Raw genomic sequence first — 23548 nt, forward strand, 5'->3', positions numbered from 1 at the left:
TATCCAGATCAGGTTGGGACCGACAGCTTGTTACCACGTACTGGATTAACCTTCTTGGAGCTCTTGGCCTTGCTGACCCAGTGACTGGGATTCCCAAGTGCTCTGAGGCCCTGTAGTAAATCTGCATTAAGCAGGTGTACTCTCCTGGTGACACTGGCCCCTGCAGGCTGGTTTCTGTGAGGGAGTCATCCAGTTATGTTGCTAGTTAAAACATGGACCCCTTGTTGGTCAAGTATGGCTTCACTATGTCATTTTGTTGTCCTACTCTGGGCTGTGATGTAAGATTGTGGATAGCCATGATAGAAAATCCTGTCTGTCTTCTCTGGGCCAAGGTAAAGGTTGGATTGATGATGGTTTTTCTTCCTGTGGGAGAGCAGTAGCCTTGATCCTTTGCCATCCTCTGACCGGGGAGGGCTGGTTGTGGTCACTCTGGCTCAGAGGCCCAAGTTCTGCATCACCATGTGTGCACTGTGAATTTTTCATGCCTGCTTCTCCCTAGGCAGTAAACTGAGGATGACCAGTTTGATCAGTGTTTGGTGCACTGGAGCAGTAAGTCCCTAAATCCCCGTCACCTGCTTGGTGGATGTCTGGTAGCAAAAGCCAGGCTGTGCTTGTCGTAAGACTAGAATGGATCTGCTGGTCAGATCTAAGGCCCATCTTACTCAACGTGCTTTGTGGAAAACTTGCAAAACCACGGTTACTCCCTGCAGGCGCTGGAATTCTGCAGTTCAGGGCATTTCTGCCTATTTGTGTCCTTGTCCTTTAGCACACACCGCTCAAGAGTAACCAGCAAGCAAGAGGTCTGAGCTTGCAGTGTCGGGTGTGTTGTGCCATACCACTGGCACAAGCAGGTAGAAGCTTATCGCGTGTGTAAGTGAAACAGGCAGTGGGGGACACTGGTTGCTCCGTTTGCCAGCCCCCCATGAATGTGCCATCTTCCCTCTTGTCTGAAAGCAACCCAAGCATGAATTGCCCATTGACTTGTTTTTGTTTATTCTTGCAGGCTGGAACAGCCGTACTTCTGTGCGGGCGCCCAGTTCTTCCAGGCACTGAGTCATTGCTCCTCTCTCCAGCGGCTTTGCATCGTCTCCCGGAGTGGGACTCTGCAGTCTGACGCAGTGATGTCATTCATGGCCAACTGCCTTGAGGTCATCATGTGCCACATGTTTATGGGAGAATCTCTTACTGTTTGCAAAAATCTTCAGCAATCTATTGTCCGGAGGTGAGTGCGGAAAGGGGTTGATGTGGGATTTCTGGAGCTGTTGAAGATTCATCTCCATTTCCTTGCTTGCCAAGGTTTATATGACTTGGAGCACTTGTTCCAAGAAGCTAATAGGTACTGTGTAACCACTTGGCACATGAACTAGCCTCTTATTTTAATAAGAGTGAATCAGTGAAATATTTGAAGGTATTATATGAATTTTTGATTCCATTCCCACCCATGTTCTCTGCAGTTCCGTTGGCTGAGTTGTAGTTCTGGATGTAAAGCTCCATCATAAATCAAACGACACTTTTCGTGTAAACAAAACATCTGCCGACATTTTAAGTACTGAGAGATTTGACCTTGAAGCTTTCCTCCTTTCCCACAAGTGACTAAGATAATTCTCTGTCCTCTAATCAGTTGTAAATGTCACTCACTGATAATCCCCTGGCAGCGCAATTCAAAGCCTTTAAAGGGTTGTTGTGAAGGGTTTTTCTTCGGGGGGGGGGGGGGTGCGCGGGGGGGGGGGGGGGAGAATGGGTACAAACTGCCTTTGCACGTTTGGCAGTTCTTAAATGCGTTTTGCTTGGCCCCTTGCAGTGTTCTGAGGCTCACGTGGTGGGAAACGTTTGTGTGTGAGCCGTGAACTGCATTTGAAAAGAGAGCTTTTAATTACGCTTGGCATTTTGAAATCTTCTAATAGTGGCAGTCATCTTACAAAATATTTCCCATGCAACAGACTTTCCATTATTATTATTTTTTTTTCTATAAGGCTTTTTCTCCTCCTTCAGTCTGTTTTCTTTGTCACCTACTGTTGCTTTGCCCTGTTAAGCTCTAATAAAAATTTCAAATCACACGGCATTATTACTGCATCCTAAAGGGTGCTCCTCCCCCCAGCCTTTCTCCGGCTTCGTACTGACTTATTACACTTGGCTTGTTTCCGCGGATCAAATCCAGAAGAGCCTATGACTATATTAGCTACCTACCAAACTGCACACGAGATTGTTTGTTACAGCCTCTAAAAGGCTCTGTGTCCTTCCGGGATAGTGATTGTTGGAAACATCTAAGCAAATTCCTTGTGATGTGACAAGGATTCTTTGAATTTGTTTTTCACAGGGCTTGATATCTGTAAAAACATTTCTCGGTGGATTTCAGTATTGCTTTGGGGTTCCTTAGAAAGAAACAAGAATCTGCAGTTCCCGTTTTTTATTTTGCCCTCCCCTCTGAGATTCTGTTGCAGCACTGGTCAAAATTTTAATGTCCGCTTACTGAGCAGAAATATGCTGTTCTGCAGTCTTTTCTCCCTCTTTTTCTCTGTCATGGACCGATTCTCACTACGTTCTGTACCTCTTAATAATTTAAACCCTGGGAACTTTCCAAAGAGCAGCTGATGCCTTGTGGAAATGTTAAAAACTATTTTTATATTTAGCAATGGTTCTGGCTGTCATACTATATTTCTTCTTTTCTGTTTTATTAATAGAGACGTTTGTATGAAAATAGGGGTTTTGAAGTGTGGGGTTTCGTTTTGTTTTGTTTTTTCCTGAAGAGAGCATCTGCTCCCACTGCAAATTCTACACCTGAAGTCATAATCCTCTGTGACACTGTAATTGGTGGCTCTGGAAATGATTTTGATGTCACGTAAGATTATGACTTCAGGAGGATAAGCAGTGGGAGCAGATGCTCTCCTAAGCAACAAAGATCCCGTTCTCATGCAACTGTCTCTAGTAATAAAATTGAAGGAACAAAATACAGAAAATGATGTGTAAGCAAAGCCTGGAGTCTTCCACGAGCCATCAGTGAGTCTTTAACGACGTGACTTTTCCAGTGATCCCATTTTCATCCTTGCACAAATGTGCCTTCAGATGAGGTCAGGAATTGACTTTCTCTTGACTGCGTTTTGTCTGCTACTCCAAGGGCAAAGAGACATGGTAAAATCCGTGTATGAGCTAGTTCATGGCTTAAACCTGTGGATGAGGCTCTAATTCACACAGCATAGCTTCCTCTAAAAAATCTGTTGCTAGCATCTCTTTAATCGAAGTTTTAAATTGGAAGAGCACATTGGGCAGCAAGTTTGAAGTTCTATATCCTTGTGCCAGAGTGAAATAAGGTGATTTATCCCTTTTTTTTTTGTTTGTGGGGTTTTGGGGTTTTTTTTTTTTTTGGAATGTGCAGATACTGTGTGTGCGGGGAAAACATGGAGAGTGGGTGGGAAGGAGGAGGTGAGAGCAGGGAAGGCAAGGCTGTGAGTCTTTCTTTGTTTGCTCCCTTTCTTCAGCTGGGGGAACTGATCCATATTCCTTGGGTCCTATTATGGGTTAGAGTTTCTGTTTTAGGGCTTGGAGATAGTCTTGTCAAGCTGAGAGCAGCGAAGTTGTTGCTGTTTTTGAACAGGGAGATGGGGCCAAAGTGACTCCTGTTCTCCCAATGCCTCTAAAACCAGAAGAAATACGAGCAGGAACTGGAAAGGCCTAGAGCTGGGCACACACCAGTAGTTTGCTGCAGGTGGTGGAGCTGGCAGGGCTTGAAAATGCAATGTAGTGCAGGGCAATCCCTTTTCAGATGTGGATACATAGGAGAGTTCAGGTGGCAAAAGAGGCTGGGATCGATTTGGGGAGAACAGACTGGTTTCAACTGCTGAGTTGTACTGGAAGATGGTGTATATACAGGGTGTGGGTATTGAATCTCATACGTCACACCGATGCCTTAAAGCCTGAACTGATTCTCAAACTCTTCTCTCTGACTGTAAAATAAGGATATTATTATGTATTACTGTTCTGCTGGCTCAAAAAAAGAGTTGTTCTCATGTCTGTTAGTCTTGTGACAGCTCTAACCGAGCCCTGTGGTGTCCAGCTTTCTTGTGGGCAGTTTTCTGGTTGAAGTTTGCTGCTATTTGGGACAGATCGGTTTATGTATTTAAGTCATTAAAAGCCTCTGATTCAGTTCTGCCTCTTTTGCAATGAAACACAGTAAGCATAACAGCACTCATCTGGAGCCCTCATCAGCAAACAAGAGGCTTGCAAGGGCAAGGTCTCCTCTGAGCTTTAGAGAAGACTGTTTCCCTCTGGGCAGATAAATCATTGCAGTGTTTTTCTTTATTCTTTTTTCTTCTGTGTGAATGGGAGGGGTATTCTCCTTTATGGTTAGGGAGATACTCTGTGCACATAAGAGGGGCCTAGTGGTTAGAGTGGGAGATGTGGCTTGAGTGATCCGTATCGACTTCCCTGATCTTCCTCAGATTTCACATGTGAGTGGTCTAGTCTCAGTTTCTCTGTAAAATGACTTTTTTTTCCTATCACATGGTACTCAGCTGCTACCACACTTCAGATAGTAGCGGATCTAGCTAACACAAGGTTTTCCCTTTTATGCTTAGACCCTAACTTTGCCAAAGTGCTTAGCTCCAAGCATGTGTTGTCTTTGTTTAAATAACTCTTCTGTTAAAACCACTGCAGCAGTAATTTCAGAAACAGTAAACCACCACAATTCAGGGACCCATGGTTGCAGGTTCAAGTGTGACCCCAGACCTGTTGCTGTGCAAAGAGGCTTCTTTGCAGACAAGGGAGATTTGCTTCTCCCTTTTGGGCTGGATTGCAGTGCTGGGATTCTTTCTAAATGCTTGCAAAAAGCCAGTGTGTCCAAAGCCCGGTTTGGGGTGACGCGGTGTGCTTCGAACAGCTTTCCCCAAAGGTTTTCACAGTTATTTTGTGAAATAGTCAGTAGATGGAGCTGTGACCTATGGAAGGTGTTCCACTGCTTACTGATGGGTTGCATGCTAAATAATCATATATATACGCCTGTATTTCGCTGCCCCAGAAATCTTGCAGCCAAGGAATTTGGATGACTTCAGGGTTGCACAGCTACGTTGTGTGGTTAGTGGGCACTTCACAAATGTGCAGGCTAAGTTGCTTTCCTTGTGAAGCTTACCAGCAGAAAACAGGGGATGGGAAATGCTTTGGCAAATATCCCCTTGGCCTCAAGGACAGATTTTATTTTCCAGTGTGTTCCTTTAGAATTTTGTCGGTTTTAGCTTAAGTGTTTAGATAGCTCCTATCATTGTAATGATTTCAAGGACTCTACAACACCAGACAATACAAGCCTGTGAAAAGTCCTTGAAAAAACACCTTGGAAGAGATCAAGAAAGCAGCAGTGAAAAAGAAACAACAAACCCAAAACCAAAGCAAACAAAAATCTCTGAGAGCATGATGTCATTAGGGATTCTTCATACATAAGAGGGAAGTGTCAAGGCATAGAGGTGAGTTGTGATTTACAGAAATGCAATCTAAGTTAAGCCATGGTAGAGAGCGTGGTCAGGAAGCAAAAGAGTGTGGTGCAGCTGAAGCGTGTTTTGGGGAGGTGGGTGAGTAGCTGTGTTCAGCTGCTCGCTTCTCCCAAAAGCATTGTCATCATCTCCTGGGGTCTGATAGCTGCTGGGAAAAGGTACAGAGGGCCGGGGCTGGCGGGGGTCCTGGTGCAGCATCCCCCAAGAGCTGCAGGGTGGGGAGTGGGGAGCTGGCAGTCCTAGCTCAAGCTATCTGGCCCTGTTCCCCTAGCCACGCTGGCTACCTGGCTCCAGCAAATGGCTTTGCAAAGAGAGTGTGCAACTCAAGTGACTGTAAGGGTTAACCAGTGCTGGGGAGTGCAGAGAATTTTACTGGTTTTGGACAATCTGGGGATCCAAGACCCAGAGAAAGAGAAACACTAACTTAACCTTCCTTCTGCCTGTGTCAGGTATGAGCACCGCTTAGTTTGAAGTGACTTTCACAATAGGACTCCTGCCACTTTCCAGGAACAGCTATTTCAGTCTGAATTAGATCTTACCGTTCAAGCTTTGTAGCATTACCTAAATTTTCCCTTGCTTGTTATTGTCCTTTTTTAACATGAAACTCTTGGCTGGATCTTACCTTTTCTTAAACTGCTGATGCCAGTGGTCCTATGTGGCTGTGAGAGCTATGGTGCTTGCTGAAGGGATGAAGCACCCTCCTGGGATTCAGTTGCAGAAATAGGGCTTCCAGGTGGGAACATGGGGGTGAAATGGAGTATTTAGAAAGTGCTGAGTGAGCCAGTCCCTCTCCTGGCATTTAGCACAGGACTGAACCTATCACAAATGAATTTTTGCTCACCTCAGCGCTAAGCGTTCCACCCCTTCCTTGTTTCTATTGCCCTGGATATCCCTGCAGTATTCCTCTTGCCTGGATTCTCCTTGTGGGCTCAGCCTCAGAAAAGCCCTTTTGGGTAATCCTTTTCACTGTTAGATTGGGTGGGAGGGGGCTGCTAGGGCAGTAAGTGAGTGCAAGATCATCTTTGAATTCTGCAGAGTCCTCCAGCATCCTTCCTGCGCTGCCCACCTGACTGGTGCAATTGTATTGACACTGCAAAAAGCCAGTATTACCACCCAGGGCTTATTTGAGATTTTCAAGCTTGTTTTGCATCCCTTCCCCACCTTCTCTTCCTTCTGACCTTGAAAAAGTCCCTCTCAGTACACTGCTGGCTTTCCTGGATCCCAGAGCCAGCATGGTAGCTGCCAATCCCACTCCGCTAGCCTAAGCATGTTGTGGGCTCGGGCCCTGCGTCTGATTGCAGAAGACTTAATGTATCGCTAGGCTGGTGTAGTGAATCATTAGCATCCTGTTCCAGCTTTCATTGTCTGTTTCATTTCCTGCTCTTAGAAACCCCTGAATCATTCTGTCACAGACTGAATAACAAACTGCATCCTTGTCAGCTTGTGTTACCCAAGAATTCGTTGGCGGGCTTGGCGAAGGCTGATTGTGCTTGAGGTGTGGCCCAGACACCTTTGCTTCTACAAGAGATGTTCTTTATGGGTGGGTTCAAATACTTTACAAGCCAGCATGGTTTGTGGGACCATCCCCAATTTGGCATATTAATATATCTTCTTTTGGGGGTACTACCATACCCTTTTCTTAAATGCATTCCTGTGGTTGACCCAAATGGCTTGTTCTAACTGCTAGCTCATGTGTTTTGAAGGGAATTCAGTCCTGAAACCCTCCTTAGCGCGTAGATTGGTTTGTGCATGAAATAGGTTTCAAGGAGTGTCCTCCTCCCTCTCTTGGCTGAGAAAAAATATTGGAATAGTACTGTCGTGCTTTCTCTTCATGAGGGTGTAAAAGGCTGAACGGAAGCATTAACTGCAGCTTTAAAGCATTTCCATAGTAAAATAAATCTAATTGAGCAGTTATTGCAGTAGCTTTTTAATTTGTGGAAGAGATTAGGAAATAACTTTCAGCTTGCTCTGGCAGAGCACTCCCCTAGGACATGTCCTGGGCGCTCTGGCATCACTCTTTGGGTTCTTATTCCCTCCCCCTCTAATTGTCCGGTCACATTTGACTGATGCAGAGTTCAGCTGGCAAAATAATGTAAGAACCTCAATCTGCAAGCATGTTTGGTATAAACCTCAGCTCAAAGGAGCAGCAGTGCAGTGTCATTCATGCCTTACAGAGAGAAACCACAGTACAGAGATGTAATTTGCCTATACTCGGGATGAGTTTGATGTGTTTTGCTCCTTCCCCATGACACGATGCAGTGACAGAGGATGCTGCATGGAGGGTAATGGGAGGGTCGGCAGTGTTGTGTGCGAATGACTTCCAGAGTCCCATCTGCACTCCTTCATCTCAGGTTGGAGGATGTAGTGATGGGGCTTAAGGTGAGGGGAAATCGCAGGCCTCAGGAGAATGCCAGTTTGTCTGTGTAGACATGAGGGGATGGAAGACACCCTTCAAGGAAAACACTTCATGGAGGAAATATCTCATTGTGTGGAGTTAAGAGCAACCTGAGGAATCACAATAGCTTTCCTAGGGAACTTTTGAAGGCTGTTTCTGAGATGAGAAGATGAAGTCTGCTCAGCTTGTACTCTGGCAGGGTTGGGAGTGAGAATGGCACTAGGGAATGGATTTGCTTTAGTGTCAGTGTGTGGAGGCTTTGGACCCCTCTTGAGAAGCTCCTGGGGGATGAGTGGGGGGCAAGAGTCCTCCCTGCTCATGGAGGAAGGGGCCTGGCGGAATCCCACCCACAGTTTCTTTGGCATGGCTGGAAGATGCTCTGGAGAAGCTTCATTTTTATGTTCCTGGCAGTCACTGTAAAGAAGGAGAGCTTTTGCAGTTCCCTGGTACTGAGTTCAGGGCACGGCCAGTGGAACAAATTTTAAGTGTATGTCTCATCTTCCTGAAAAGATGAGAACAGTGTGTGTATATGTATGTTGGGTCATGCCACTTGTCAGCTGCTCCAGCTTGTCCTGGCACTTCCTTCATTCTACCGTGCCATGCTTCAGGGATGGGAGTTTCCAGCCTGGCTCAGGTACATTGGCTGAAGCTTTCAAGACAGATGCCACATTTGAACTTTCAGATGTGAGCAAAAACAAACTTATGCTGTGCCTGGCAGAGGATTAACAGGGTTTTTGTGCACGTGGGTAAAAGAGCTGCGTACATGGCAAACAGTGAGTCGGTCTGAATTCTCTTCTCTCCGAAGACTTGCTCCTCTCCAGAAACAGCTCAGCAGTCCACAGGAGAAGTCTAAATGGAGGAGGGAGAAGGTGTGTGACTGCAGCAGAGATTGGTTTACATTTGTGGGAGTCCTGCTAACCAGAGTCCAGGTCTGCTCTGTCCCCACTGTGCTCTGTTCCCCCAAATCAAGCTTCTCCTGGTTTTCTTCCTTACTTTCCTTCTGTAGAGCCTCTTTTCACATAAACTCATCTCAGTTTGTAGCCTTAAAAAACCTGGCCTTGATCCACTCCTGATACACCATATTTCCTCATTTTATCTGGTGTGTGCTGCTTTTGTTGCCAGTGCTTAATTATACCACCTTGTGTACCCTTACTCCTGCTTGCCAGCTTTTGTGAAGTGGGATGTGCTGAAACATCTGAATTTGGTGTAGGGCTTTTTTTTTTTTTTTTAGGTTTCCCTGGAAATCTCAAGGGGAAATACATTCTTCAGTCTCAAATACTGCCTTATCCTTTCCTTGCAAGTAAGAGGAGGTAAGTTTGAGCAGCACCTAATGCAGCAGAGGCATTGTCTTCTGGGGTCTGTGGTGCAGAGAGTTACAGTGGGGCATCATCCATTATTAGAGGCTGGCTGGTGAGATTCTCCTGCAGCTTTGGGCTGCCCTTTAGCTCTATCAGCAGGTGGAGTCCTGGGGACTCGCTGGTCTCTCTAGAGGTATGTCTGAAAACACACACTGAGAGTGTTTGCCAGGAGATAACTGCATTCCAGGGAGTGAGTCTTTTGTCTTGGTAAAATCAAGGAGATCTGATCAAAGTGCGGCCTTGCTTTTAGACTTTTTCTCTTTCTTTTTGACTTTGTCCCTGACCTACATATTGGATCCTGCCACGCTGTTTGGAAGTAATTGAGACTGTAGTGTTAGGCTATTTACCAAGCTGTTCACTTGAAAATAACCTTACTGTGTCCAGTCCACACCTGTTCTGGGATAATTTTGGAGGCAAATAGCAGATCACCATTAACCCTTTCAGCCACCCACAACCTGCTCAAGATCTAACTGTAGAGCAAGGTTATACCTCTGCTGACGCCAGGAGGAATTTGTGACACAGCACGCGCTTCACTATCCATTTCCCAGCTCCGTGGATGATTCCAGCCAGCTGCTGAAGCCAGGCCTGGTATGTGTCCACATCCAAATGAGGACACTTCAGAGACCTCCTTGTAAAAGTTCCCGCTGGGTGGTTGTTGGTTTGGTGTTGAGTCTGCTGGACCAGAGGCTATGCTGGAAAATATGTGTGTGGGGGTATTTTCTTTGTTATCCCAGTGGTTGTTTCTGATTAAAGGATCTGTTTTGAAGGGGCTGCTAGTCAGTTGCCTAGAAAACTTGCTTTCATTTAATTAATCATGATGAGTTTAGTCTGGAGGTTTTGTAGGAGAGAGCAAGGAAGCATATCCTTGGCTTCTTTCCCTTGGAAAAAAAGCAGGGTTTCATGTCTGAAACTGCAGCTCTTTTGTCTCCCCAGGTCGACATCCTCCTCTGTCCTTCGGGTTTTAATTTTACAAGCCATGCACTTGCAGAGGTAGATCCAGTTTGAAGTCCATCCAGGTGTGGAATGAGGAAAGAACCGTCAAGAAGATTACAGGAGCTATTCTGCAACTCATTAACTCAATCTCTTCCCCTTCTTGTTATCTCCTCCCCATGCCTGGGGCCTTTCGAACTAGTGCTCTAAGTGCTTCTCACTTAATCTAGCCCACCTGGACAGGTGTATGAAGAAAGGAATTGCCTTCCAGGGAAGGACTAAAGGAGCATAGATTGCAGAGGGAGTCTGCTTTTGGGAACTGCTAATCCCAGTTTAACATTATGACAGCTGCTCGTTAAAATCAGGGTGTTTTTTAACAGGCAGTTAAAGGAGAGGCTTTGCACGCACATTTAGCTGAGAATAATAGTGAGCCATGTGCATTTGATTTTTTTTTTCCTTAAATCACGCAAATTGTACATGGAAAGAATTCTCCGGCGTCAACTTGCTGGGGTATGGAATTTACAAGGTTTGCAGTAACGTACAGTTTCCTGTTGAGGGGGGAAGAAAATTACAAAGCTTTCTTTTTTTCTTTTTTCTTTTTTTTTTTAAGATCAAGTTCAAACCTCTCGTATAAATCCAGCCTCTTTGGAAGGTACACTTACTGTGTTGGGGTTTTTCAGTTGTCTTGGTGGCAGATTGTCATGTAAACTTGTCTAGGTTCTCATTTTTATAGCTACATGTAAAGGCTCTTATAAACTACAATTTTGTATATGGTGAGAAGGCAGCATGCAGATCTAATTTGAGAGAGTCTGTATACAAAGAAAGAAGCAGAGGTTTCTTTGCCTTGGGGAGATGGCTGTTTCTTTCTAGCTGAACTTCAGTAAACTTGGTCTATTAACATGATTTTCTCTGCAGGACTGTGGTGTTGGATAAGAAACATGAAGAGCTGAGGCAGAGGAGGGACTATCAAAGAGATATTTGCTGTATTTTATGTAATTTCACTGCAGACTTCACCAACTGCCTCGCAGATCAGCAATGATTTGCTGATTGATTTCTTGTGGGCAGTGCTGGGAAGTAAGAAACTGCTCAGCTCCTACACAAGCCCCCAGATCCACTCAAGGAGTGGTGTCCTTTTCTGCCAGCCCTTAGGCATGAGGCATGAAGGGCAGGTCTGTGATGCAGAAAGATATAAAATTGCCCCAGGTAGTTTTGTCACTGGAAATCCTTACTCCTGCAGCTACTCAGGTTCAGGCAAATTAATTTAACCCACCAGGACTGAAGAACTAGCCTTGGAATGGGAGTTTCTGTGCTACATTTTTGGCAGCCCTACTCCAAATCACTTATGGATGGGAACATCCTTTCTGTTGCCCTGGGAGATGGCAGGCTCTCGTGGCCTTTTCTACAGCTACCTGGGATTTTCACGTGTGTTTCTAGCAGCCAAATCTCCAGCCATTCCCTCTGTTTCAGACTAATCTGGCCATTTCAGAGCTAGAGATGAGCTGGGAATTTTCTGGACACACATCTATATAAGGTTTGTTGAGCAGTGAACTTCTCTTTTGACCCAGTACAACTTGGTTCAGCCTGAAGGGACTGATGCTGCCAGTTTGACTCTGCGTCCTTTAGAGTGATAATGAACTGTCACACGGTTCGGAGGAAGCATCTTGGTGGCATGGGGCTAATAGTCACAAGTCTTTTAATCTTCAGGGTGTAACTCTTAAGCTGTAGCATAACTTCCCTTTACCTCCCAGCTTTAAAAGATTGAACTCTTGTTATGCTACACTGAGTAATACTATTTCTCTTCCCCCACGTTCTCTTACTCACCAGGTTGCTATCATGTAGAGTACTTGCTGATGGGGACTTGGACTCTTTGTATGGCTCTTTTTACATTATATAAATGGCTTTAAGTTTTGCTGTTCTCTTCCTCTGCTCTGTAGTCACAACCCTGCTGCTCCCCTCTCATGTTATCCTATCAGGCCTCTCATTTGCAAGGTCTGGGATGTGGGCTGGAAGGCAGATCCAGTGGTGTGATGTTGGTGGGAAGAGATGGGAGGGCAGAAGGAGAAAGCAGAGGGAACCGAAAAACTGAGGCTGTAGATTCAGAAACCGATACCCAAAATTCAAGTGGCAAGCAGGGATACTTGTGTGTGTTTCTGTCAGGGTGAATTCCTGTGGTGCCAAGACAGGTTTTCCACAACTTGGATTAAAAAGAAGGCTGCAGTGTGTGTGTGTGCACACACTTAAATGCTTATCTGCAAATCTGAGCTTTCTAAACTTGCTTGTGCTCTAATTGCAGAGTGTAGACTCTGCATGCAGAACAACCCAGCCTGAAGTGATAATCCCGGGCTCAGCCCTGAGGGAATGCCTGGCAATGCTCTGGCCTGATTTTCTTAATGGCTCTGCAACCACTCGTTGTTGTAGGTGGTTTAAATTATCTCTGAGCACCTTGCCCAGCTTGGGCAGAGCTCTTGGGATCTCTGGTCCTTTAAGAATACCTATATGTTGTGATTTTTTTTTTTTTAAAAAACTTATTCCTCCCTCCCCATTTTAGGCTGAATTTGGGCTTGTGTCAGCTCAATAGACTCACTGAAAAGGGGCGCAAGCCCAGCCTACGCTCCCCGCTGGCATGCAGGAGAGTGGGAGACCTTGACATCCAGCTGCCCCTCCTGCCTCCTCTGAACAACCCTTCCCTGCCCTCGCTGCCACATGATCTATATCCATGCAATCCCCTTCTCGTGCACCAGAGAATTCGTGTTTCTCCTCAGCTAATAACCTATGTCTGATTTAGTTTCCAGGCGGACCGCCCTGCATTAAATGTTGTAATTTTCCCTCTGCTTCATGAGGACTTGACAGAGGTCATCAGAGATGTCCCCATGCGGCACTTGGATGAAATTACCCTGTTTAAAAGCAGAGTGGCCGAGGAACCTCCCAACTTGTGGTGGTGACTGTCACAGCATGGAAAGGACGGGCAGCATGAACACATGAAATAGCTTCTTGTTGGCCTGGATTTCCCATCTTCAGCTCCTGGCCACCTCACTGGATTCTGTACAATCACTTTAAATAGGTGCAATTGCAAAATAAAAAAAGCTGGTTCTTTGCAGTGGGGAAACATCTATTGGATATTGCTTGCATCTGAAAATCCTATCTCAAAGGCTTCTGGAATCTGATGAGTATTTCCTTGCGGTTAAATATGAATTGCTTTGTTATTTTACTGAAGTTAAAGGTAAGAAACTGACTTAATGATGCTCTTTCCCCTGTGTCGCCTGGTGTATTTTCTAAGGGCCCCTGTGTACTTTGGCAGTGTGCTTTGTGATATTGGTGGAAATCATTCTTTGCTTCGGTATTTTTGGCAAAGTAGAAAGCCTAAGCCAGCTAAGAGGCACAAAAATGTGTTGCTCTGTTGAAGTACATCACATCTTTTCTATGTTACAAATACGCATTTGTAGTCACACACATGCAATCACAGATACTTAAAGGTTTGTTTTTTGATTGAGAAGTACCACAAGGACTTTTTTTTAAATTATTTTTGAATAACAAATTAAGGTCATTAGCACCTCAACCATGGTATGTTCTTGCTGATGCTGTTTCCATCGGTCTGGTGGAAGAAGTTCTCAGCTCTTTTGGAAAACCTTGTCCTAGGGTAGATGGTGCCTACACTGAATAAGTTGAGGCTCAGATCTGATTTAAATGCATTCTGTCTTGCAGTGTAGATGGGAATGTAGTGTTCCAGTTCTGTCCTTAGATCCCATGCTTTGAGCTCATGCTAATTTTAGAGATGTTATGAAGTATTTTCACAGTGTGATTTCAGTCAGCTTCTCTGCTCCACAGAACTTCCTCAGGCATCAGTAGTGGTCTGGATCACTTTCATATTGCCTTATTTACTGAGCACTTTTGAAAGCATCAGACAGCTGTACCAAAAGCAGAGTTACGAACTCCTGGAGCTACGTTTCTGGGTGGCAGTCGGATTTCCTTTCTGCTGGAGTATTTTGTGGTAGCACACCGGGTCTGTCTTCTGCAAGACGGCTATCAACCAGAGCTGTCTGACTTCACCTAAACACTCCCTAATGTGTTGAGCAGTGCTTTTCTGGGGAGGCCCAGTGTCATCCAAAGATGATGTCCCCATCTCCTTGTCAGCATTTTCTACACAAGATGCCATCTCCCAAATGCTCTTCTGTGATCAGTGGTTCATAGGAAGCCTGGTCTGATGGGATGGATGTGAGAACAAAACGCATCTCACAGCTTTGGAGGACGACTTCTCCTTACTTTCCCATCAATCAGGTGTGAATCTGTCTGGAAATCTGTCTTGCTGGTGTAAATCTTGAGCCAGACTGCGGTAACCCTTATGCTCAGATAGATTATGGTGTTAACTAGCAGGTTAATGTTAGACTTCTACTAGCACAAGTCTGTGCATTACTAAAACTAACCACTGCGTGCTTTTGCTATCTGCCCTGAGCTTCTCTCCCTTCCCTGCTCAGGACAGGGTGCCAGCCGCAGTCTCTGGTTGCAGCCAGTAACAAGGTGGTGAGGCCAGCTCATGCTCCTCCGGGAACGGCCGCAGCTGAGCCGCGAGTGCTCCTGAAGTATTTGAGACTCTGCCCTGGGTTAGACACTGTGCGGGTGAGTGCGAGGAGCCGATGCCCTGTTCTTGGCATCCTGCCACTGTTTTCTCTCCTGCTGTCCCGGCGAGGTTGTTCTTTCTACCTCTTGTCATGTTGCTTGCCTGTTTGAGTCCCTCTCTCCCTCTCCAACATCTTTCTTCTCTCCTTCTCCTTCACTTCAGCAAATCAGATGTAATTTTTGGCACTGCCCTGTCCAATTCAATCCACTTCACCTCTGCTTAGTTTTTGTCGGCATTTCTTTCCTAGAATAAATAGTGAGGGTTAGGCAGGGAGCTGTTTGAAGCCTTAGCAAAGCTGCTTTCTCCTCCTCGTGCCTCTAGCCTCAGGGCATGGTTGAGGGAAGACTGAGGGCATAGAGCCAGCTCTGATGCTTAATGTTCTGTCCCGTGGAGAGATCCTGACGATTGCTACATGCTGTAGGAGCGAAGCCGTTCCCACCCTCAGCAGGGATTTCCCCTCCACATACACGCTGTGGCACTGGCAAGAGTTTGACAGAACCGCTGGCTTGCCTATTCCTGTCCCACTGAAAAACCTGGGCTACAGGACAGTGGTATGCAGAAACCACCTGTAGCTTAATGGTGGTGTTAACCCTTTGCTCTTGGGGGTTAGAGTAACCTGACGAAACATGCTGTACTTGGACCTTTTGCTTGGCAAAGCGATACCCATCTGCCTCGTGTCTTGCTAGATCGGGGCAGGCAATCAGGCATGTTTTATAACACCATTATTCCGTTGCCTGGAGTATGATGTTTAGACATCTGTATTCACGCAAGCAGATCAGAAGTCCTGATGCGAACACTACCAGTTATAATCAGGGCTAGGAAAGGTCACCCGCAGGTAATAAAGATAGCACCACAAATAGCAGTAAAAACCTAAAAACTCCTTCCACCCCCAACACCCCAACTCTGGGCCAATGCTCGGTATCTCTGCTAAAAATCCTCTTATGGTGAGTGAGAATTTCCACTGCTTCTGCACTCCAGGCAGGATTCACCAGATGTTAATAATGTGCTTATTTTCTCTAAGTGCTATTTTGGCATCGGTGTTAATTACAATTTATATTCTGCAACATTTACAGTGGGAAAAGAACCCACCCTAATAGTCCCCAATTGGCAGAGCTGGGCTATTAAACATAGCACCATATGTTCTGAGCAGAGCAATATATGGGACTCGGAGCCCACTCAGCGCTGAGACTCCGGCGTGCAGCATTAGAGGAGGAGAGGAGAACAGAGAGACGGGTGTTTTGTTCCTAGCTTTTATTTAATATGAAATTCCCCCTCCTTTTCTCTGGTGTCTGTCCCCATCTCTCCAGAAATCTCCCTCCTGCTATCTGTGAGCATCTAATGAGGTGATCTCTGAGCCTGCTGATGCCACTGTCCATAGTCTAAAATAAATGAATTCAATTACAGAAGGTGCCCTTCTTGCAGGGGCTGCCTCTGCAGGATTTCCAGTCTCTGCTGGCCTGTTTCTTGCCGCGCTTCAAATCAGACCTCCGATCTTTGGGGACCGCAGAAGAAATCTTTGCTTTGACCACCACCAAGGTGTCCATGCTGCTTTGGGAGAAGGATATTCTGGGACAAGTGCCACTAGTATGTAAAATCATAAGTTGTTTGCTGCTCTGCTAATGTCCAAAGTCTTGTTTAGCAAAGTGACAGTGGTTTTGGTGTGGGGAATTTGGTGGGACTAAGTCATCGGTGTTATGGTAAGTTTCTTAGGACTGTAGGTTAAGGGATTGCTTCCTCAGCCATTTTGCAAAGCTGATTTCATGGTCTCGTCAGAAAATGACAGTGTATCCGCTGCTCAGTTTGGAAAGGGGCCTGTGTGGCAATGGCCTCTCCCTTCAGGAGAGCTTGGGTTGTGTTGCTTATCTGTCGGAAAGGTGGTTCGGCAGGAGGAGAGATGGGAGTGAAAGGAGACAGGGCAGGAGTGTGATGTGGACCTTGAACTGGAAGTCAGACACGCACCGTGAGATTTGGCCTCAGTTTCCCCACTTGTGAAAGGGGAGGAAGGCTCACCTGCCCTGCGCAAGGGAGCTTGCAGGGGTGCAAAATGCTCTCCCGCCCCAGGCAAGGTGGCACTCCCTTGGGAAGAGAGGACAGGGCTGGGGCTGCTAACGCAGGCTGAGGGTAGCAGAGCAGCGACCCTGCTCACTTTAATTCGCATGAGTACCTCCTCCTCTGCTGAGGCATGTGAGGCTCCCAGGGGAACAGAGCAGGATCTGTCCCTTCACCTTGCTGATCTTCACTGCATGAAAGTCCTGGGATGACGCACAGGAACGGGACTGTACATTGTGAGGTGCTGGGTGCTTTGTCCCAGCAGCCCTTTTTTAGGATGGGGTATCCCCCCCATGGCCGCAGAACTGTGGGGCTTCTCCGTTTGTGGAGTTAATCGGTGCAGACGGGTTGTTTTATCTGCTTAAGGGAGATGCAGTCCACCGTTGGCCAGTCCCAGCAGAGAGTGTCCGGCCAGAGCTCCTCGCCCCTGTCTGCAGGGAGACCTGTGCAGCCAGCCACGGGAGCCGTGCCGGGTGTTGCAGAGGCAAACCTCTGTCCATTGCAGCTCTCCTGCCTCTCTGATTAGATGCGCAGGCAGCTGGGGTACTCTAGCAGGAGAATCATTTCCATAGAAACCAATTGGGATGTTGTACAGGGAATAATGATTAATAGTGAAAGGATGTTGCCTCAGGCCCTTTTCATTTTTTAGGGGGCAGCGAGGGACAAACCGGAGCACAGGTGGAGGGACAGGCAGGCTTGAAAACTAATGGAAACCATCCTTTCCATTAATTTCCAGGGCAGCTTCCCCTCTTTTCCTGCCCTGCCCTGCCCCCCACTGCTGCTTCCAGCTTTCGTCAAATTTTCAAAATGGCTAACCTGGTTAGAAATAATCATAATAATAAAAAAGGATGGATGGGGTCTGACTACTAACATTGTTGCTGTTAGCAGCAGGATTTCAGCCATAAAACATGAAGCAAGGGAGGCATTGACCTTTCCGCTGTTTGAAATGAATGGATACATCAATATCTATTGTTTTGTGGCATTGACCTCTGACGCTCTCGTTTTGCCCTCCCCTTTCTTTTTTTTTAATTTCCCCCTGACACTCAAGGAAAGGGGTCAGTTTGTACTGTCTATTGATCCCAATCTTACTTGGTGATAGGGAAATAATTAGAGTTTTAAAGATCTCTTCTGCACATTGGCAAAATACATACACAGACGTGCACGCTAAGCCCCCGCTTCCTGCGTTGTGTTCTCCCCCTTTTGTTGCAGAGATTCAAAGCTCTGAGATCTGAAGGAAGACAGATCAATATAGGTTTAATCACGTTGGGGTTTTTATTTCAGTTTGTTAAATGGTAAAGTGTAACGTTTTATGTTAATGTTGTCGGAGTCTGGCTGCCTGGTGCCTTCTTTTATTTATTGTTTTAAGTAGCCCCTTCTTTTGTGAACTTCATCTATGTACAGAGAATGTGAAATCAGGCATTGCTAATTAGCTGTATGACAATTAAGTAATGTAGCACAAAACCATTAGGACACTGGATTTGTTTTTGAAGTTTGTCCTTTGAAGTGGAAGCTGCAACTCCCTGCCCAAGGCTGCTGGGGAAAATGTTTTTCTAGCAAAACTTTCTTTGAAAATAAAATGTCAGTGTAAGAGTCCCTATTTCTGTCGTCTCTGCCTATAAACAGCGGGTAGAAATTGTTTCTCATTGTAAAAACTGCTGGCATTGATAGAAAGGGGAATTCAGAAAAGCATTAAATGGGCAGTTGATCTCTGAACACCCTCGGTTCTGGTAGAGATGTTACCAAAACTGCTTATTTAGCCTGTTGAAAGAGATCGGTGCTGCCTTGGGAGAGAAGGCCCAGGTCACAATCAACGCCCTGGAGATGGCAAAGGGAGATGGCCCTCAAAACTGCGGGTTTGCCTCTGATGCCCGAAGTGCCATCAGGATGCGGCACAGCCTGGTCACAAATACCGACGGGCTCCTTGTTTCGGGCTCCTCCATCTCTGCACTCGTCTGACACTTGTCTTTGCATCTGGCCCTTTGTTCTAGTAGTGAGTCGAATTCTGAATGTGCAACTTTCATGTACGCTGGTGGCATGTAAAACTTCAAATAAAGAGTGAAACTGATTTTGAACCAGGTCTCTCTCGTTGCCTCCTGCCTCTTATTTCCTTTTAAAACCAAAGCCATCCTCCTAGGAGGCACGCTTTGGTGTCGCATTGTAAGTTTAAGCAATGTGAAGTGAGCTGCTGCAGCAAGGTGTGTGGGCAGGGACGTGCCTGGCTGTATCCCCAGTCCGGACTGGGAGCTGTGGAAGCGTTGCCTGCTGGGAGTGCTGGGGTGAGCGGTGCTAATGGGGTTTACAGCCCCGTTCCCCCAGGTCTGTAGTTTGTGGATGCTGCTCTGTGCACTGTGGTGCTTGTGGCTGTGGGCTCAGCTGCACGTTAAAGAAGGAGCTACTCTGTGTGTAGGAAGTGCTTTTCCTCTGTGGATTTCCGAGCACTCAACTGCTGAGCCATCTTGCTGTGGGATGAAACAACCGTTATCCCTGGGCTGCAGGTAAGAAAACCAAAGTGACTTGCAAAAGGTCCATCATTCTGAGAAACCCCAGGCTACATCCTACGCCTTGCTCTGACCTCTCCAACCCTCGGGCAGCAGTCTGGACCTGCACTGCTTCTCTGCATGAAGCCAAGAGCTGAAATCAAGGGTCTGGTTAAATGTGAACTGGTGTGGCCAAAATCCTATTAATGCCACCCTGACTGCATGGATGTGGTGGGGCTGGGAGGGCTGAGGCTGTGGGAGGGGGAAGCTGCTATGGTGGGCTGCTTGTGATGAAGGAAACTGTGCAGGCACCTAGCTGCCCTGGCAGCAGCAGTAGTTCTGCCCTTGCAGACGTGTGGTACCTCGATCCCAGGGCCTGCGGTGGTTGAAATTGTGTTGCCACCAAAATTGAAGGGGTGGAGGGGAGTGGGATGGATGTGCTGGACTGCAACCCTGTGCACAATACAGCTGGGGCAGCGCTGGCCCCTGGCCTTGCCTGGGTGGAAAGGGTGGTCAATGCTGAAGAAAATATGCATCCTATTGAGCTGTCTCTTGTCTTGCTGTTTCTAGGGTGCAGGATAGCAATATGGGGGGAAGCTGGGCTTCAGCAACAGCTTGGTGGAAAAAAGGTGCAGCTCTTGTACCTATGTGCTTAAATCAACTCAGGCCAGGTAAGTGAAGCACTAGGAGATCACTCAAAATTGATGTGTGATCAGTTTTAAAAAGGTGAGTGAGTCCATGCATGACTTCTGGTGGGACTGCAGGAGAGCATGTGTGCTGCAGTCTCTCCCTGCAGTGACCCAAGGTCCTGCACTGGGTTTTATTTCAGAGGGGATCATGGGCGGTCTGTTTTTCTGTTCTGGCAGGTCTGCTCACCAGGGCACAGAGCGGAGACCCTCCCTCCATCCCTCTTACGCTTGTGTTTAAGTTATGGATTTTATTGTTCCAATAACTTTTATCTAAACGTGGTTTTGGGGGAGGGAGGAAAGAGATAAGGAGGGAGGAGGCTGAGGAAAGAATGTGCTTTTGGACTCTGCTAAGCCTCCAACTTATCGCTGGGGCTTGCTGTGGGGTTTCAGCATTAACGATCCCAGAGGAGGACTTAAGGGGGAAATGGCTGAAAGGGCTGTGGTCGATACGCTGGAGGGAGGAAACCTGGGGAAGGCCCACGCGGAACAGCCCTCTTCCCGTTCGGTACTGATCTTGTGCCCTCTGCTAGCTTATCTGTTGGGAAGGAGGGACGTGACTTGGTTTCTAGGAGGGGGAACTGGAGCAGAGGTCCAGAGAGGGTTGAGCGGTGGAGAGCTCAGCTTGGCAGCGGGAGAGATCTCCTGTGATTGCTTGGATGTCTCGGTGTGTTTCTGGTTTTGCCCTTACCTATACAGCCATTATTTTGGCAAATGGAGTATTGATCTCTGCGAGGAGGGGGTTGGGGAGAGGGGGCAAGAGGCACTTCTGGGCAAGACTAGATCATGAGGATCCAGGACACGTTTAGAGAAGAAAAAATAAAATTGGGAAGGCTCCTGGCTTGCCCTGTGGGTTTTCTCTGTCCTGCCCGTCTCCTGATGGGGGTGGGTGACTGCAGGGCTGGTGCCCTGCACCTCCAGAGATGCTCGATTAGTCCCCGGGCTGTCAGAGAGCTTTGGGCTCACAGCAGTGTGTGGATGTGCAGAAGACAGTTCCCAGATTCTTGTCGTTGTACAGACTCAGCTGTATGAAAAGCGTAGGGTGGGACCTGCTAGTGGAGAGCAAGGCTGTGCCTGCCTTTGCTTGCCGAGTGAAGGGGACAGGAGACCTTGTACGTGCAGGTCTGGGTCGTCAGTGATTTCCCCCACCTGCCATGGTGCTGGGCAGCAGCTGTCCCCCGCTCCGTCCCCACCTCCCTGCCTCCATTTTCTGCCCAACTGGCTTTCTGCTGCCTGGTTTAACTGGGCTTGCTGGGCGGCAAGTACCAGCCTGCTGGGAAAGCAGCAGGTCACCACTAACACCGCAGCTCTGCAGCCTGCGTGTCAGGCAGAGGAAGGTCAGCATGGGGGGCTGATGCGCTTCGGGTGTGAAGAAGTCCTGGAGATTCGGTGAGGAGGCGGGGCGAAGCATCTTTAACAATATCTCCAGCCATGGAAAGAAGCTGGCTGCTGATTGCAGTTAAGGGTTTGGGGAGGACATTTAAATGGACCAGATGATCCAGTTGTCTCCTGCCTGGAGATCTGGTCCTCTTCTCACTTTGTAGAGTCTCTTGCTATTGGATACTAGAGCACTGCAGGTCGAAACGGGAAACGTGGATGAGTGCTAATGCTGCTCTCTGGGCTGGTCCACCTGATCTATTTTTCATAGCTCTTATCTCCCACCAGCTGTTCTTCAGCATTTGATGCATCTTGGGTGAGAGCACCTCAGAGGGGTCAGGTCTGCAGGGTTGCTGGCTAAAACACCTCCCAGACCTTCACTTGGAGCCTGCAGCATTGAACACTTGTTCTTCCATCTGCTGGGACCTTGTCTGGGAGGTCTCTAGGCCTGGGATGGCAGGAGAAGAGGTCCTCCGGGTCTGTGCTCTGAGTGCGTCTTCTCACCCCCTGGATCCATTTGGGAGCAGCTTGTGCATCGCTGGCTCCAAGGTGGAGGCAGGGAAGAAGGGAGTATGGAGGAGAGAGGCCAAATTGCTTCATCTTCCAGAGGCTTCATCTGTGGCTGCAGGATGCAGCTGACAATTTCCAAGGTGCTAATTTTGTGCTTGGTAGTTCCAAGACCCTAGGGATAACCTCTCCCCGGGGGCTGACAGGCGAGACAGAGGTGGAGGATGCATGCATGAGTCAGAACCTGCGTGTGAGCAAGGTGCTGACCACGGGGATAGGTGGAAAGTCTTGGGAGGGACCAGAAGGAGAGGAGAAACGGTGTTGTCAGGGCATGGACAAGCTGTAACCCTGGTTCAGTCCCCACGATCCAGCCCTTTTTGTGCTGTCCCTGTGGGACATGTGAAGGTTCTTGTGGTGGTGCGAACTGTCCCATCAAGCAGAGATTTGGAGTGGGGTGGTCCTGTAGTGCCACCCTTTGGGGCTGGAGCCATGGTGGCTTTCTGGTTGGCATCAGAGTGGACTCCAGTGTCCCGTTCCCATTTCAACAAGCTTGGATTTGCTTTCTGGTGTGTCGGTGAAGGCCTGCATGGAGTGGGAGAGCCACATGAGTGGAGAAGAGGAGGAGTAGGATGAGCTTTCTCTCTCCTATGAAGCACGGACGGATGGAGAAGTATTTCTGAACAAACAAGTCTCTCATCTCTGTCTCCTGGAAGCTGCATTATCAGAGTACCATCGCTGTCCTCTCCTCTCCTTCCCCCCAATGAACGGGAATTAAAAATACAACTAATAAAACCCTTTTACTTTCTCCAGGAGGAGGGAAAAAAAAAAAAAAAGAAAAAAGCCTTGAAAATGCTAAAGGACATAAAGGGCATTCATGAAAGGGTTGGATGGTGGTTATTGCAGCAGGGGGAAAAACAACATTATTTCACTGTGCAGATAAAAGGAAGTGGAAAAGCAGCATATTTATAGCTAGGGAGCCTGGATTCCTTGTTAAGCCGCTATTATCAAATTAATGTCAAAATGCATCAAACAGGCACGAGTGTTCTGGGCCCCTTATGCAAAGTGCTTGCAAATTGGTTACAAATACATTTGTTTACAGGGTACGAGGCAGGAGCGAGCTAATTAGTCATTGTAGCAGGGTTGTTTTGTGTCTTTTTTTTTTTTTAAATTTTTTTGGCAATTACACAAACAAGCTGTTCTGAAGTATAAATATGCGCTGCGTTACAGCCCCTTTAAAAGGGAATCGAATAGAATTCGCGGGATGCAGAGGGCTTGACGTGAACGGCGTGGAGTATCGTTGCCTCTCCTCCCCAGCCTCCGTGTGTACACAGCATTCCTTGCTGGGAGCTCAGCTCCGGGAAGCGGCATGAAAACCTGATCGAGAGCATCGGGAGGACGATACGTGGGTGGAAAGGGACCGGCTGGTGGTTTTTGGGTCCTCTGGGAGGGCTGATAGCTGCCCCTCGTGTGGGGCACGGTGCCGGGATGGGGATGGCTGTAGCTGCTCCAGCCAGCTGAGTACTTTAGATGCCACGAGGACGCAGCGATGTCCCACACTGTGGACTGGCCCTTTTGATACGGGACCCGTTAAGATTTCAGCTGCCCACCAATATCGTGGGAATTTACTTTGGGCCTGGGATATTTTGGGGCACTTTGGCCATCAGCAGCACCAGCTGC

The 23548-nt window shown here is 47.3% G+C and overlaps 1 protein-coding gene across 5 annotated transcripts in view; it reads left to right on the top strand.

The window, feature by feature from the left end:
• Window positions 1-23548, top strand: part of FBXL18 (F-box and leucine rich repeat protein 18) — a 39831-nt gene that overhangs the window by 6222 nt on the left and 10061 nt on the right. Inside the window, exons 4-6 of one of the 5 annotated variants that reach the window (XM_054842812.1) lie at window positions 1004-1222; window positions 9104-9182; window positions 12946-13029. In XM_054842812.1, coding sequence (XP_054698787.1) covers window positions 1004-1222; window positions 9104-9176 — 292 coding nt within the window. In that variant the 3' untranslated portion in view covers window positions 9177-9182; window positions 12946-13029. The other 4 variants (XM_054842811.1, XM_054842808.1, XM_054842810.1 and 1 more) reach the window with 4 other exon arrangements.

Source organism: Grus americana, chromosome 15, assembly GCF_028858705.1.
Source record: "Grus americana isolate bGruAme1 chromosome 15, bGruAme1.mat, whole genome shotgun sequence".
Classification (NCBI taxonomy): domain Eukaryota; kingdom Metazoa; phylum Chordata; class Aves; order Gruiformes; family Gruidae; genus Grus; species Grus americana.